General features: G+C 36.2%; 1 protein-coding gene across 1 annotated transcript in view; it reads right to left on the reverse strand.

Moving 5' to 3' along the window:
* The window catches only part of LOC115445874 (neuroglobin), a 32,418-nt gene extending 24,951 nt beyond the window's left edge, over nt 1–7,467 (reverse strand). The window contains exon 1 of the mRNA XM_037437467.1: nt 7,073–7,467. Within this exon, the coding sequence (XP_037293364.1) occupies nt 7,073–7,266 (194 nt within the window). The 5' untranslated portion in view covers nt 7,267–7,467. The remainder of the gene's footprint in view (nt 1–7,072) is intronic.
* Nucleotides 7,468–15,443: the final 7,976 nt, after the last annotated feature.

Genomic DNA, 15,443 nt, shown 5'->3' on the forward strand with positions numbered 1-15,443 from the left:
TCCTATGAAGTATTGCTAAAATATTTCAATGTTAGTCAATCACGCATAAATTTTTGGATTTGAATGAATAAGGGAAACAGATCGACATTCCCAAAAAATACATTAATAATTTTAATTTTTAAGATTCAATTTCATCCGCCCAAAATACGTGAATTTTTATGTTGGACAGTATTTCCGGGATATAGCAGGTGCGAACAAAATCCGGTTATTTAAAAATCTCTAAGGTAAGTACTGAATCTTGATCAATTCTATTTCTTTGAGCCAATATTTCTTACTAACGAAAAAAATAGTTTCTAATTCCTACTAAATTCTGCGAAGATTTTCACCCACAAAAAACTGAGCATTGAAAAAGGGGAGATTACGAGTTTTAAACGCTAACAATTGAAACAATTAACAGAAGGAAATTTGAAGGAGATATAGACGCATAGCCTTCCCTCAATATGAAATGTTTAAATGTATGTGGTATACACGAATAAAGCCGTTGGAACTCTCTCCGGTAATGTCGGATTGCCCTCTCACCCAACTATGAGAGTAAAGGAACTGAGAATGCCTGTGTATTGCGCACACACTTGTGAACTATAATCTCCTGCGTACCTGGCTGATCTCCATTGAGATTGGCCCCCGTCGCCGAAATTCGGCTAAGAGGGATTCATACATGAATAACGAGTTGGTTATATCCCTCGTTTGACAGCATTCTCGCCAGACTAGATAGTACTCAAATTCAACACATAGTGCAAAGCCCGCCATAGTGGCGCATCTAAGTATCTTGCGTTTCAATATCAGCCTATGCATTCTAGGCGGCATGATTCTGTCGACTGGCGAACGGTGATCATCTAACATCAGAAGGCATTCTAGACATCCCACTCCGCTTAACATCAGGTGCAGTGGAGTCAAATAGTCTTGTCGATATAAACATGGCATAGAGTATTCTAGTCCTCTCCGACTAAGCGGCGGCTCCGAATATCTTAGGCGAGGCTAATTGGCGTCCAAAACCGCCGCAGCTTCGTTCATTTTCCTAATACATCAAATGCCAAATCTTACCCATCATCAAATGCCCAGTATTTTTTATTGTTATTAAATATTATTACATAACCTAAAATAAAGAGAACGATACTGGAACACAGTTGAGGAACAAGAGGTGTGACTTCTTAGATTGAAAAGTAAGATTTTGCTTATTTATAGGCGGTGGTAATTGACTACCATCAAGCGCCTGATTACAACTAAAAGGCTTCGCGCAAACAATGCGCAATTTTCTGAACTGTCTGTTTTTATGCATAAAAATTACATATAAAAACTCATTGAAGTCCTTTTTGATGTTGTTGTTATGCAACAAGTTAACGAGGTCTGTGTCTTGCCTAAAAGGCAAAGCGATGACAACTCAAAAGATGACGACCGTACTAAATAAACAGACAAAAGCCAGCGTTCAAATCAGAAATATAAATTCGATTTCCCTGGTTATTATTTAAAAGTAATCTGGAGTTTCAATTATACGAAAAAGGGCCGGGCTGCGTCCGGTGTGAAGAGAGGCCTTCCAGAAACCTCAAGGAATTCAATATTTTATTAAAACATTTGAATGATTAAAGACAATGGGATTGTGTTTTGAAATTTGAAATATTGTGAATGAATGTATTTGTTTATGTTGGAGTTTTGTTAAATATATTATGTACTCTTAAGAGGATTAAAGAGGCTTTAAGAAAGCGATGTTATATATATTTTTTTTTAAGATCAATACTTTATGATAATTACATAATTCTATATTGATTTAAGTCGTCATATGCACTTAATTTTGTGTGGTTGTACAACTATATAAAAAAATATATAGTATAAAATATTAAATCCAAGTAAATTACTCAGAAGTTGCGTATTAAACTTTATAAGACATTGAAGACTGTCTTTTTCCATTAAAAGTTAGAAAAAATATAAAAATCGAATACTGACAGCCAGTTGGAAAGTTAATTTTCCGTTGAAGATAGAAATAACAGCCGCTGGAAGATGAAAATGTTTACGAATTTTCCCAAGAAACAAAATTATTTTCTTGTCAATCGGATAAGTTTTTCTTTACCCTTTACGGGGAAAGTTTTCATGAGATAATGTATATTTTTTTTTATGAAAGGTATAAATAATATTATTCTATGTAAGTTGGAACGCTATTTGCTTATCTGAAAGTTTGCCTAAAAACAATTTAATGGAGAATAATAATATGCATTTATACATATAAAGAGAACAATTGCAATGTTCTCAAATTATTAGAATTTTGAACATTTTGTGACCAAACATTGATTAGATTAATGAATAATATTCATTGCCATTCCATAAGCTTCCAATAAATTTGGCGGTGAAATGTTACTAAGCATCCAGAGCCTGATTAAGTAATTCATTGATTAAATTGATTAACGTTTATTGATACGATTAAAAGCATATGAGAATTCGATTACTTTATCAAAGAGTTTCATAACGCAAATAAAATTACACAGACTGCTAGCACTGTAGAGTTTCAAATTTCTCAGTATCATAATTTGATATTCACTACTTGTTGCTTTATAATAAAATAAATCTCAAGTTTATTCTTTGCTTACCGCTGTATGGGCCCTCTTAATAAATTAATCTCATCTTTGAGTACGATCTCATGTAGAATTTTAATGTATTGAACTATGAACAAACATAGCTTAAGACGTCACTTGAGAGCTTGCTCTCATCTGAGTCGGCGTTGCCTAATAAATAAAACTCAGCTTTTAAAGCCGTCAAATGTGACTTAAGATATCATGTAAGATGTTGATATCTGTTTATTAAATAGCGAGAACCTTAAAATGTTAACTTTAATTCGACAGTGTCTTAGCTGATATCGCCCTTTAGAGCGAAACTGAGTTGCAATTACTAGAAAGAAGAAAGAAAGAAAGAAATTTATTGAAACAGTTTTTCGTACAATGGTTCACTGCGTTTGACGGTAAAGTACAAAACAAAGAAATTTGTGTGTTAAATTAGTTCACATAATTAAAACGGTACGTATAAATTTTAAAAATCTTACCCTCCGTGCTAGTTAATACTGTGTTACGACAGGATACTAATACTAACATATAAAAATTTAATATATAAGTAATATCTACTCCACAATATATGTCCCAGTTCAAAATGAGTGCATTATATCAAGATATTTTTGGAATGATGTTTTATAATTCATCGTTAATTTCGTAATGTTTAAAATTAATTTAATCCTTAAGGTTTAGTACTTTTAAATCTTAAGAATATCATCGATGTGTTCTAATATCCTGCGGGGATATCTTAAGCCTTTACATTGCTAATCTAATAATTTTAATAGAAAATGATCATTATTTATTTAGAAAAGTAACAAGTTTACAATATTACACCATAGTAATCATAATAACTGCAATAGTATAAACTGTTTAAATTAAAGAAACTGTTATCTAATATTGAGTTAACTAGATTGACAATTAGTTTGCGTATATTGTGGTATAACAAGTTAACATCTGTACGGCGCCTTTCACTCAAATATTATTTCTCTGACGTCTAAAAATGTATTAATAATATTAAATCTCGGGCCACCCATTTTATCATATCATAGCCTCTAGATCTCTAATGCGACAACCTGTCCCGGTTGAACGTATTATATTTCCCGGGGGCTATAAACGAGCACCAAGTTTTAGAACCGCACGTCATTTTCCCAGCTATATTAAAGGGGAATATTTGAAATACCGAGAAGCAGGTGAGAGTTTGCGATAAAGTGTAACACGCCGCGTCTAAAATAGTTATGAGTATGTTTATTTATCATTAGAGGGAAGTGTAGGGGTCTGTTGAATACTTACTGTTCGCTATTTGTTATATGCTCAATGCTCATGGTATACAAATTCGAATCTCGTTTAATTCACGATACTAAAAATATTATAAAACTAATTCGGCTAAAGTACCATGACGTTTGCAAAGATACACTAATAACTTTACAATTCCTGTTTTTATTTTTAATTTAGTTTTTAATTGTTATTTCTTTTATGTGTACTCATGCTCATATAATATTTGTTTTTTTTTTATAATTTCCTTATTTTGTTTGTAATTTGTTCGTGTAATGGTGTGCGAATAAATTATTTGTATTTGTATTTTTAAAGTACCATTAGACTTGGAAATATTAGCTGGTGATACTTTGTATCCTCCTAGATAGGAGCTAGCATACTCAAAGAGTATGCTATCGCTTCAACGCGGTATCCAAATCGTTTGGTGATAATTAGATTCTACATAAAAGGAAGCCGGCTGGAATCGAGTTATATTCCTTCGCCACCATGACCTGTTTAACTTAGTAAAGTTAAAGGCTTAACTTTTTAACCACAATCCTAAGCCAAGTTCATAATAAGTGGAAAACAACTTCAGAGTAAATACTTGTTTATAAGTCGGAATCCGTGCCCGGTTATCCGTGTTAGTTTTAGTTCGAGTATTCAAACCTGAGAGCATTAAAGTTTAAATTGGTTGTTTGTTTAGAATTGTCGGTGCGTTTTAATTCATTTCAGTTATTTGTAGCATGATTTGGTTTTGATAATGGGACATATCTAACTGAGACGTTGCATAGACGGTTTTCATTTGTTTCCGATGAACAATACTGTAAAATTATAGTTGTTTTAATAACTACATTATCTGCTTTATCGTGGTATAGAGTTTTTTAAGAGACTATCAAGCCCTCACATCCACCACTGCAACTCCTATACAGCAAGATTGGCAGTAGCCCGCATTTTATGTCACCAAGCGTAGAAGCTCAGCGAGGCTCTGAACTGGTGGTAGGTCTCTCATATGTGAGAGTCTGCCTGGGTAGGTACCACCGCAATGTTTATTTCTGCCGCCAAGCAACTGTGTGTAGTCACTGATGTGTTCTGGTTAGAAGAACGTTATAGCCAGTATAACTAATGGACATAATAAGACTTAACATCTCATGTCTCAGGATAGCGAGCGTAATGGAATACCAAACAATACTTTGTAATTCAAGATGTTGGATGGTATTTCTACTATTTATGGGCGGTCGTATCGCTAACCACCAGGCGAATGGCAAGCTCATCTCATCATTTAAAGCAATAAAAAAAACCTACATAAAGATCAATTCCTCTGGCATTTTTATAAAGGAGAGTTCATTCATCACATCCTTGGCAAGCGAAACTACAAACACCTAAACACAACACTAATTGTCCGTTTGTCTTTGACTATGTGATTTCCCTGGAGCCACACAATATTTCCCGAAGGTCTGCTGCTGTGGTTTATATGCATATTACATTTGCGGTTAGTCTGTCTGTACCACGGTTAGCTTTAGCGTTTAGTTTAGATATAATTGCAGAATTTGAGGCGAATTTCAAGCAGATCTTTTTGGCATTTTGGATTTGGTTAATTTAATTGCGGTTTATCCTGAACTACAAACTGCATTAAAATAAAATGCTTTATTCATCACGTAGGCGAAAATAGTTGCCCTTATAATAAGTCAAGGTACGTGAGAATATTTAATTATGTTTTAAATAAAGTCGTTTATATATCTAAATATATTTTATATTAGACATAAAATAAATGAAAGACTATAAAGTGAACAAAGAAGACACTTGGGCTGGCAGGAAAGAAATAAAAAAGATGTATATAATCTTAATAAAGATACAGGGAGGAACGTGTCGCGATCCACACCGGTGAGGATGATAAAAGCCCTAGCCTAGCTAACCTACCAGCCTTTTACTAACTACCTAAGTGATGACTACCCGAAGAAGAAAGGCAGAAAGAATCGCTTTTTTTTTGTCATCAATTGTCCATGGAATCTATGTATTTTTTTCCATGTCTTTTGATATATTACGAATTTTATTGAAATATCCTGTTTAAGGTTATAGCTTAAGGTCCATTTTTCATACATTTTGTTTCACCTTTAATCTGGGTAACTAAACAAGTATTGACAAGTAAAGAATTTAAATTCACGTCTAGTTAGTGATTAGTTCTCGCAATTGAAAGAAAAACGTAAAAATAATTAATATGCATGGATATTTCGGCCTTCAAAATTTAATACGACGAAATTTCACTAATCACTAACTAGACGTGAATTTAAATTCTTTACTTGACAATACTTGTTTAGTTACCCAGATTAAAGGTGAAACAAAATGTATGAAAAATGGACCTTAAGCTATAACCTTAAGTATAGTTAATACTATCCTGAATACTTGATCCTTGACTGCGACGCTCCAGAACAAGCCGTTATACCGAATCTTTTATCGCGTATGTGTAATCGATCTCTTGATTTATGTTCCTCTAATTTTTCGGTATGTGCTCGCGTTTTTCCAAAATTATTTGCCCATCAAACCATAGTCGATATAACTTTATAATTATTAAACTATAATTATTAAATGGTTATAGTAACCTGATTGAATGAAAGTAAACATTTTAGTTATATCATCATGTATTATCAAAAACAATCAACCCTGAATCTGCAAGAAAAGGCTGCCTTGTCAGACGTTGTACAGATCAAGTATTTTATATTTGTAGCTCTAAAAGTTTGTGGCGCAGTTGGCCAGCAGTTGGAGAGGCCACGATCGATCTCCGTGCAACAACAAATGTTTGCTCCGGAAATATTTGTTTCTTGTTTGGATGTTGTGAAGCAATATTGCGTCGTGAGAGGAATATCAAGGTGTAAATAGACAGGATGGGATTGTAACTTAATTCAGCATTTATTATAATCGATGTTTAGGACTTTAAATAATAATAATAATTCCAGTCCAGTAACTAAGTAAGTACTGCTGAGAGGGTTTAGTTCTTAGTCTACCAATTTCGAAGTTTGAATAAATATCAAGTACATATTTAATATGATAAATAAACTAAGCTTAAGCTGCTATTCAAGAGCTTGTTTTCAGCTGAGTTGGAACTGATAAATAAACAAAACAACTGTCAAAACTCGTCACATATCATGACTTAAGATATTATTTGAGCTGACGTTCATATAGGTTTATTAAATAGCCTATATCTTAAGATGCTGACTTTAATTTCATAACGTCTCAGCTGATCATATTTCCGAGCGAAACTAGTTTATTAGATAAACATAATTCTAATTACTCACTTTATAAACATACAAATGCCGGTCTTCTCCATGGCTCTGGAGATGCCCTTCCATGACGCGAGCATGGAGTACTTCTGCTTGGCGGTGAGCGGCAGACGTGGATCGGTCGCCGGAGGAGGTCCGTCACTCAGCGCCGCCGCTGCAATGTTGGCGCGCCTCTCCGAAGCCGCCAACTTTCCCAACTGGCAACCCATCGCGGCAGCTAACACACCATCACACAAAACTCAAGCCGTTTCACTCAGTTTCACTTCATTCACATTTGTCATATCACTAGAACTGATCATTTTATATCTGGCTTATCTCACGTTTTCACGGTATTTCGGATACATTATGATGATTTATTCGAAGCCGACGGCCTTGTGCCGGCTTATCTTATCTGATCCGCGCTGCGCTACCTGTAAGGAGAATTTTATATAATTAAATCTCGGCATTTCATATGATTTCATTCGCGTGACAAATTGGTAAAGATTTGTTAAAAGACATTTTATATAAAATTATTCATTCCTCTGAATCTTTATTCAGTAAAGCCTTGTACAAATATCTGTAATATCATTATTATTTTTAATCTTTGGATAAGAAACGAATAATTTTATTAAATTTGAATTATAAGATCTATATTTCTTATATAATTACAGGTACTTATAGAAGTCAGTAAAAGTAAAACTCAAGGTAAAAAAATATTTCTTATGTTTACACGAATGTTGGACAATCGAATAAAAGATTTAATGGATTTTCCGCAACAAATTTGTTTATATACTCCAGTCCTCGAAGGCTTAATCCTTTATGGCTGTAAGGTGCCTACACCCCGTGAACACGATGGTGACCATGTGATATCTATTTAATTTACTTCCACATCTTCATGGTTCTTTCCAGAACCTTCAACTCAAGGTTTCCTCTCGATATTTTCTTTCACTATAAAAGGGAACGATAATTACCAAGCATACACATTACACACGCAACTGAAAAACCAGGGTTGCGTACCATAAGGGTTGAACCCTCGACCTCCGGTTTAATAGACCGTTTCACTCCCCACTATACTTAGAGCGATAATTAACAATGTATACGCACGTAACACAGTTGTGTACTGGGGTCGAACCCCCGACCTCCGCATTCGGACAGTTTCACTCCCCGCTAGACCCACGCTGCTTGTTTAACTCTAGAGTAAACGTAATTAAAAAACGTATGAAAATGAGGTCAACCGTGGAAAATGAAATAACGACTTAAATGTAAGAGGATTATGAAAGCGAAAATTGAAAATACTAACCAAAATAATATTCATTAAATTGTTGATTTTGGGAACAATGTTATTTTTATTTGATATTTATTTTACATTTTAATGAATTTTGGCTAGCTTATGCACGTAGTTCCGCCTTTGTAAAAGCCTTTTTAAATGAGGATCCAAGTTTGTCGTATGTTTTAGGATAAAAGGTATAATAATAATTATATCGCATTCTAAGTCAAACTCCTAGACCAATCGCACCTTAACCGTCTAGAGATTATATATAAAACAATGTTCACGCATTAGTGGACAAAGGAAAGACAAATCAAAAAATGTATTTATTAGTGAAAATTATACAATCCGAGCTGGCGAAATATTCAAAACTTTTTTAAAGCGGCTTTTATTACGTTCTGCGCAATTCCTGTTGATTTGTATAGCGAATTTAAATTTATTTGTCATCTGTTGCTCGCAGCTTCGTCCACGTGTAAAGCCTTTCTTGCTACAAACGTCGTATTAAAAAAATCAAATTAAAGATTCCATTAATTCCCATTGGAGCAAATTACCGGAGAAAAAAGTAGCCTATGTGTTATGTATTTATGGCATATTTCTGCCTATCTGTGTGCTAAATTTCTTTTAAATACTTTCGGCTATTTCTGCGTTAACTTCTAACAATCATCTAAACGTCCATATAATAATAATAATATTATTATTATTATATGGACGCCCGCAGGGGCGGCTTTGTGGCGAGCCGACGGTGAGTGGCGACACCGCGTTCCCTGATTCCGTGGGGGCTAAATGAGACCCCCTGACCCTTGGCTTGCCTTAACTGGCCGGCTAGGGGGTGGAAGTCGCAAGAGCTAAGAACCTCAGCTCCAGGGTGGAAGTGCTCAATCTGCGTAATAGCGAGGAAACCCGCTCCGGGACGCGATAGCGACCCGCGATGGTGAAATCGGTGCACACCTCTCGACACCCTTAAGCCACCCACACCGGTGTTGCGTCCTTGGCTTACGCCACTTATGGGATGCCCATCTATTGGGGGGCAAGTCACCGCCTGCCTTGAATACATAAGATTGAGACATTTTACTTGGCAGGCGTCCCGTTGTCTCAATCAATAGCCCAGCAACCAGTCCAGCTAGATCCCATCCATAGACCCAGTATAATTCCCATCTTTTCTGCAATAGTCCCTGCACCTTGCAAGCGCTGTCTTTGGCTGTATTTCCTCCATAAGTATAGACAGAGAGAGTACTCGCAAGGTGTATAAACCCCTAACTAGAGTAATGTATCTTAAAGGGGCCTCTACGTGTTGGATCCATGTCCCCACGCAAGCCTTCCAAAAGGACCGGCCTTTATGCCGTGATTTCCCGCAGGAAAGATACAACATAATAATAATAATATCAGCCCTGTATTATATACTTGCCCACTGCTGACTACGGGCCTCCTCTACTACTGAGAGAAATTAGGCCTTAGTCCACCACGGTGGCCTAGTGCGGATTGGTAGACTTCACACACCTTGGAAATTCCTATAGAGAACTTCTCAGATGTGCAGGTTTCCTCACGATGTTTTCCTTCACCGTTAAAGCGAACGATAAATTCACAAAGAATACACACATGATTTTTTTTAGAAAAGTCAGAGGTGTGTGCCCTTGGGATTTGAACCTGCGGACATTGTCTTGCCAGTCCGTTCCACACCAAACTAGGCTATCGTCGCTTTTTTTCTAAACGTCCATACATACAAATAATTTCACGAACGTAGTAAAAAATAAGATTTTAAAAGTGGTAGAGTTACACTGTAGACCAAGTTGTCTACAGCATGATAGGACCGCCTCGACCGCCATATTGCGTCGGACTCAGAAAATTAAAGTGGCGTGACAGCTTACTGTTTTGTTTCGAATGATGAGTGAGACATTGGCTACCTTAGCAGATATGATTCTCCAGATGAGGACCAAAAATGGTCAACTTTTTGTAGATAAGATGCTTTGTTAATTTGAAGGATAGGTACCTAAAGATTCTAACGTTCCGCGCGAGTTACTTCGGGTATTCGCGAGACCCAGACGGTTGCCGTTGATCTCTACTGGAAAGATATTTCCTAAGACTCAAACTACCTCCTCTCCTGTTTAGTATCTTTTTTTCCGACAGAACTTCCATTGTTCTGGAATTGTGGGATATGTACCGTGGAGAGTACTCCATATCAACTCATAGATATTCCTGTGTCCTGTGAAATGATCCCCTTGCCCATTTGACTACATAGAAATAGAATAAACTTCGCGCCAGTGACTGATATATAATTTGACCTCTATAGACTTAAACTGAGCTAGCTTGCGGACCTTGTTTCCGAGCCTCGGCGTAGCTGGAGTTTTTCAGTTTTTTATTTCTTAGAAGCCGTGCCAGTGAGTTCGCGTGGACTTTTATTTGCATTATTTACCCTTTTTTAGCCTATGTTTACTAGTTTCGTTAATAATGGTGAAGTTTGCATCGGAATTCGTTTAATTTTTATGTGTTGTGTGAATAAATTATAATCTACTAGGTTTTGCTCGCGGCTTCATGCATAGAAAAATGGTTGTCCGCTACAAATGTCCCTAACACACTAAAATGAATAAATTGCCATCCATTTTTTTACCATTTGATATATGGTAGGCACCATTTATCCAAGTCATGCAATGCCATTTGCTAAGCCCGTTGAGCTGCCTCATCCATCTACTTGATCTTCGGCTGTCAAGCGAGTCTTTAGCCGCTGTTCGGCACGAATAAAGAGATTAGCTCAGATTTGTACACATATTAGTTCCGAGCGGTGTATATTTATGTGTGTGTTGTCTTGTTGTTGGACAGTAATCTTTATGATTTAAAGGAGGGTTTCGTTTATCGCAGAAGGTTGGTTGGCAGAATTTTATAAAACTATATTTTTGAAATTCTTATGTACAACTGTTAGTCATGGTCTCCTGCTGAGACACGAATGAGTGTTGTGTTTAATTCATTCAAAGACATTAAACTATACATCTAGTTATAGAACTCTGAATTTATTACTTCATGTGTTCTCTAGGCTTAGGATAATTTTATGTATGTTGTTAGTGTAAGTTATAAAAAAATGCTATAATTTATAACAAAAACACACATATTTCAAAAGAAGTCACGCCAGGATCGAATTAAAACCTACATTTCGGCAGTCAAGTCTTTTCCCAATAAACATCAGTACATTTGCAATGGTTAAATATAAATAATCATGGCCTAGATACAACTGCAAACACGTCGTGGACAGAACGCTTGTTCCAGCGGACTCGCCACGTAATACTGTGGACAGCAACTGAAATTTACCATTTGTTTGTGGTAACGTGATGCTGTGACAGCCGTGAAGAGAACGTACCGTCAACTACATAATGCATTTGATTGTAATAGGTTTTGCCGTAACTAGGTAATTTGTGGCAAAATTGTCGTTTATTTTCAATCGTATATACGAATATGTGGAACATTAGACTTTCCCATCCTCACACCCACCACTACAACTCCTGTAAGCCAGAATCAGCAGTGGCATCCCATGTTCTAACAGCGAGCGATGAAGCTCAGCGAGCCTTGCTTAGTATTTTCGATCCTGTGTCTGAATATGTGAAATATTAGACTTTCCTGCCTTCACACTCACCCCTACAACTCCTGTACACCAGGATCAGCAGTGGCACGCATTTTATGACACCGAGCGGTGAAGTTCTAGTCTCTGGGATACTCATTTGTCTTTATCCCGCAACGAAATTAATCAAATAGAAAGAGAGGGAGGAATTGGAAATATTAACTGTCCAGTTCACTCCATAGGAAAGTATGTGAAATATGTTATGTTTTATGTTGTATATTCTTTTACACATTACTTAACGCCACATGCTCTCATCTTGCCATATATCTTTTACCTCTCCCACATTTATAGTTCTCTTCATACATTTTGATGTAGGAATTAGGTATATACCATAAAAATGAGTAGGGTGACGCAAGAGTGGACTTGTTTACCAATTAGCTGAAACAACTCGGTTTCAAAGCAATTGTAAACTGAATATTGACAGTTCTATCCGCCATTTTTGATCGTGTCTCGTACGGGTTGACGTCGCCTGCATGGCGCCGATTTGCAAACAGAAACTATGTAGCGTAGTTATGGACTTATGTGAGTGTTGGTTTTATTTATGACGTTAAATTCACAACAGACTAATATTTGCACACAAGTGTATACATGAATATAGTAAATTTACACTCTTGTATAAGAACTATTTTTGTAGTCCTAATATGTACAGAAATATTCTCAAATTTCCCGAAATACGCGGTATGTTTATTAGTATATATATTTATGTGGTAGCACATTGCGTAACCTTCTCTAATAAAATATTTGACTTAGCAGTTATGTCAGAGACTGTAGGTTTATTTTAACATTTGACAATGCGTTGGTTCACAGTCAACATCTAAATAGCATTGTACTAACAAAACGAGTATTCAGTGACATTGAATTTAAAATCGTTTTGTTTCGTCTACTTATATATTCAGAGTTGTCTGTTGATATATGTCTGAACTCGAATAAGCACAGTTTTTAAACCAGACTTTTTTGTATTTGCAAGGCAAAGTGACCCCACTGCACCTGATGGTAAGGAGTGGGGTCCAATAGAATGTCGATTGACGAGAGATGATTATCCCTCGGCAGTTGACACAATTATGGTAGCTTGTTGGAAACGGATATACATAAGCTGATCCCGGAACGCGGCACACCTACGTCTCTTCGTGGGCCACTATGGCGGGTTTTAACGGTGTGTTTTAATGTACGGTGGTCGCTAGCCGAGCGGCTATAAAATATATCCTACCACCAGCAAATGCGGTCATCATCATCTTCATCATGATGACCACAACATCAAATACGGGATTTGATTTAATATCAATTCATAATTACTTGGCTCACTAGTTACTTAAAATATACTGCGCATTTAAGATTGCTTAGAATCTAAAAGTGAATTTATGGATCATAGTTTCTTTTGCAATTTATATGTGGACTATAGTGTGGATTGTACAATAATGATTGGTTATTTAATAATAATTCGCGTCTCCGCCCATGTGTAAAAGTTTTTCCGAGTTAAAGTCCCTTTGTATTTTTTCAGGATAAAAAGTAACCTATATCACTCGGAAGTAATGTAGCTTTCTATCAATGAAACATATCAAAATCGGCTTAGTAATTCCTGAGATTTGCGCGTTCAAACAAACAAACTCTATACCTTTATATATTAATATAGATTAACAAGTTATTAGATTTATAAGCAATGCTAGGAATATAGCACAGAACAAATTAGATTGTCCGGAACTTCTCAGCAGTGTCAAACTTATCACCCCCATTAGAAGCATGCGTTCCAACCACTGCAGTCTACTCCACGTTCCATTCTGCCACAGTGTTTATCGCTCCAATGGCTACTTGCCAAGAGTTTTACGTTTATTTAATGAATTAAATCATAGTAATGACATAGATTTGTTTTTTGGTAGCACACGCAAACTAAAAAACAAATTATATACTGAGCCAAGCCTATTGTCCAAATTGAATTGCATATGTAACTAATTAAACTTAATTTAGATTGTAATTGTTATTATTATTTATTTATTTTCTTTTCTGCATGTGGAAGCTTGTAATTGGCGTATAGTTATTTAAGTTACAACTTATTTTGTAAAATTAGCCGTAAGCTCCCCGAATATCCCAAAATAAAATAAAATAAGATATATTGTACAGTTGCTTATACATAAAATAAGATCTGTCTCAAAGTGACGAGTGCAGTGCAACGCTTTACAATAGTTTGTAATTCAAAATTATATTGTTTGTGGCTGTTGTAATGCAACGAAGCGATTCAGTTTAATTCTGATACATGGCCGACTAAAGCCAACCTCATGTAGGGATCTATTCTACAAAATCCTCGCAAATTGTTGCAGGGTTTTGTTTCGAAACGAAAAACCACCCAGTCTAAAGCCTACAACTGCGTCGAGATTTATAATCCTGAATGTCGACATTGGTCCGTAAGACCAGTGAAACCAACATAACCGTTCCACTCACCTCACAAGTGATGTAAGCGACAATGAATTTTTTATCCGCTAAAGAAAACGCCGAAGCAACATTATAAAAAGACAAAATGTTAAAACACTAGCCTTTAACATAATAATAAATAATAATAATATCAGCCCTGTATTATATACTTGCCCACTGCTGAGCACGGGCCTCCTCTACTACTGAGAGGGGTTAGGCCTTAGTCCACCACGCTGGCCTAGTGCGGATTGGTAGACTTCACACACCTTCGAAATTCCTATAGAGAACTTCTCAGATGTGCAGGTTTCCTCACGATGTTTTCCTTCACCGTTAAAGCGAACGATAAATTCACAAAGAATACACACATGATTATTCAGAAAAGTCAGAGGTGTATGCCCTTGGGATTTGAACCTGCGGACATTCGTCTCGGCAGTCCGTTCCACACCCAACTAGGCTATCGTCGCTTTTTAACATAGAGCGCCTTTAACAAGCCTTTAACATAGAGCGGATCCATTCTGGCCGTCAGACACGCCACTCTAGCCATTACCGAGGATGAATAATTCAATCGATCACGTGTAATGTTTAGAACTTGAGTTTCTGTCTGGAAACTTAGTATGGATATATGGGATCTTAGACGTTTTAGACGTGATGGAACATGAAGGGTAAAGAATGAATTGTGTTGTAAACGTTTAAAGGTCGTAATTTGTTGAAATTGTATAGGGCGAAGAAGCCTTGGATCTGACTGGACAGAGACCATACATATGGTAAAAAGAAAAAGGGCTGAACGGACTGGAAATATGAATGATAGAGCGTATGAGAAAGGAAGGCAGGAAATGCGAGATGACAATTCTCAGACTAAGTAGTTTGGTAGTTAAGACGCGGAAGACGATAAACCATAAATGTAAATTAAAAATGCATAATTAAAACTACATAAGTATTGCGGTGTTTTGTGTTATCCTACATACGTATAACTAATGAAGCAAAATAAGGGAAGAAAGATGATACTAGCATAATAGCCTTTGTTGGACTACTATAAGAATAAACTCGCATAAAAGAACAGGAACTTGGTAAAACTAACCCTCTCCACGCACTAAGTACCTAAGAAATAACTTGCCGTTACTTTATGAAGGCAA

The sequence above is a fragment of the Manduca sexta genome, chromosome 11 (assembly GCF_014839805.1).
Source record: "Manduca sexta isolate Smith_Timp_Sample1 chromosome 11, JHU_Msex_v1.0, whole genome shotgun sequence".
In the NCBI taxonomy this organism is placed as follows: domain Eukaryota; kingdom Metazoa; phylum Arthropoda; class Insecta; order Lepidoptera; family Sphingidae; genus Manduca; species Manduca sexta.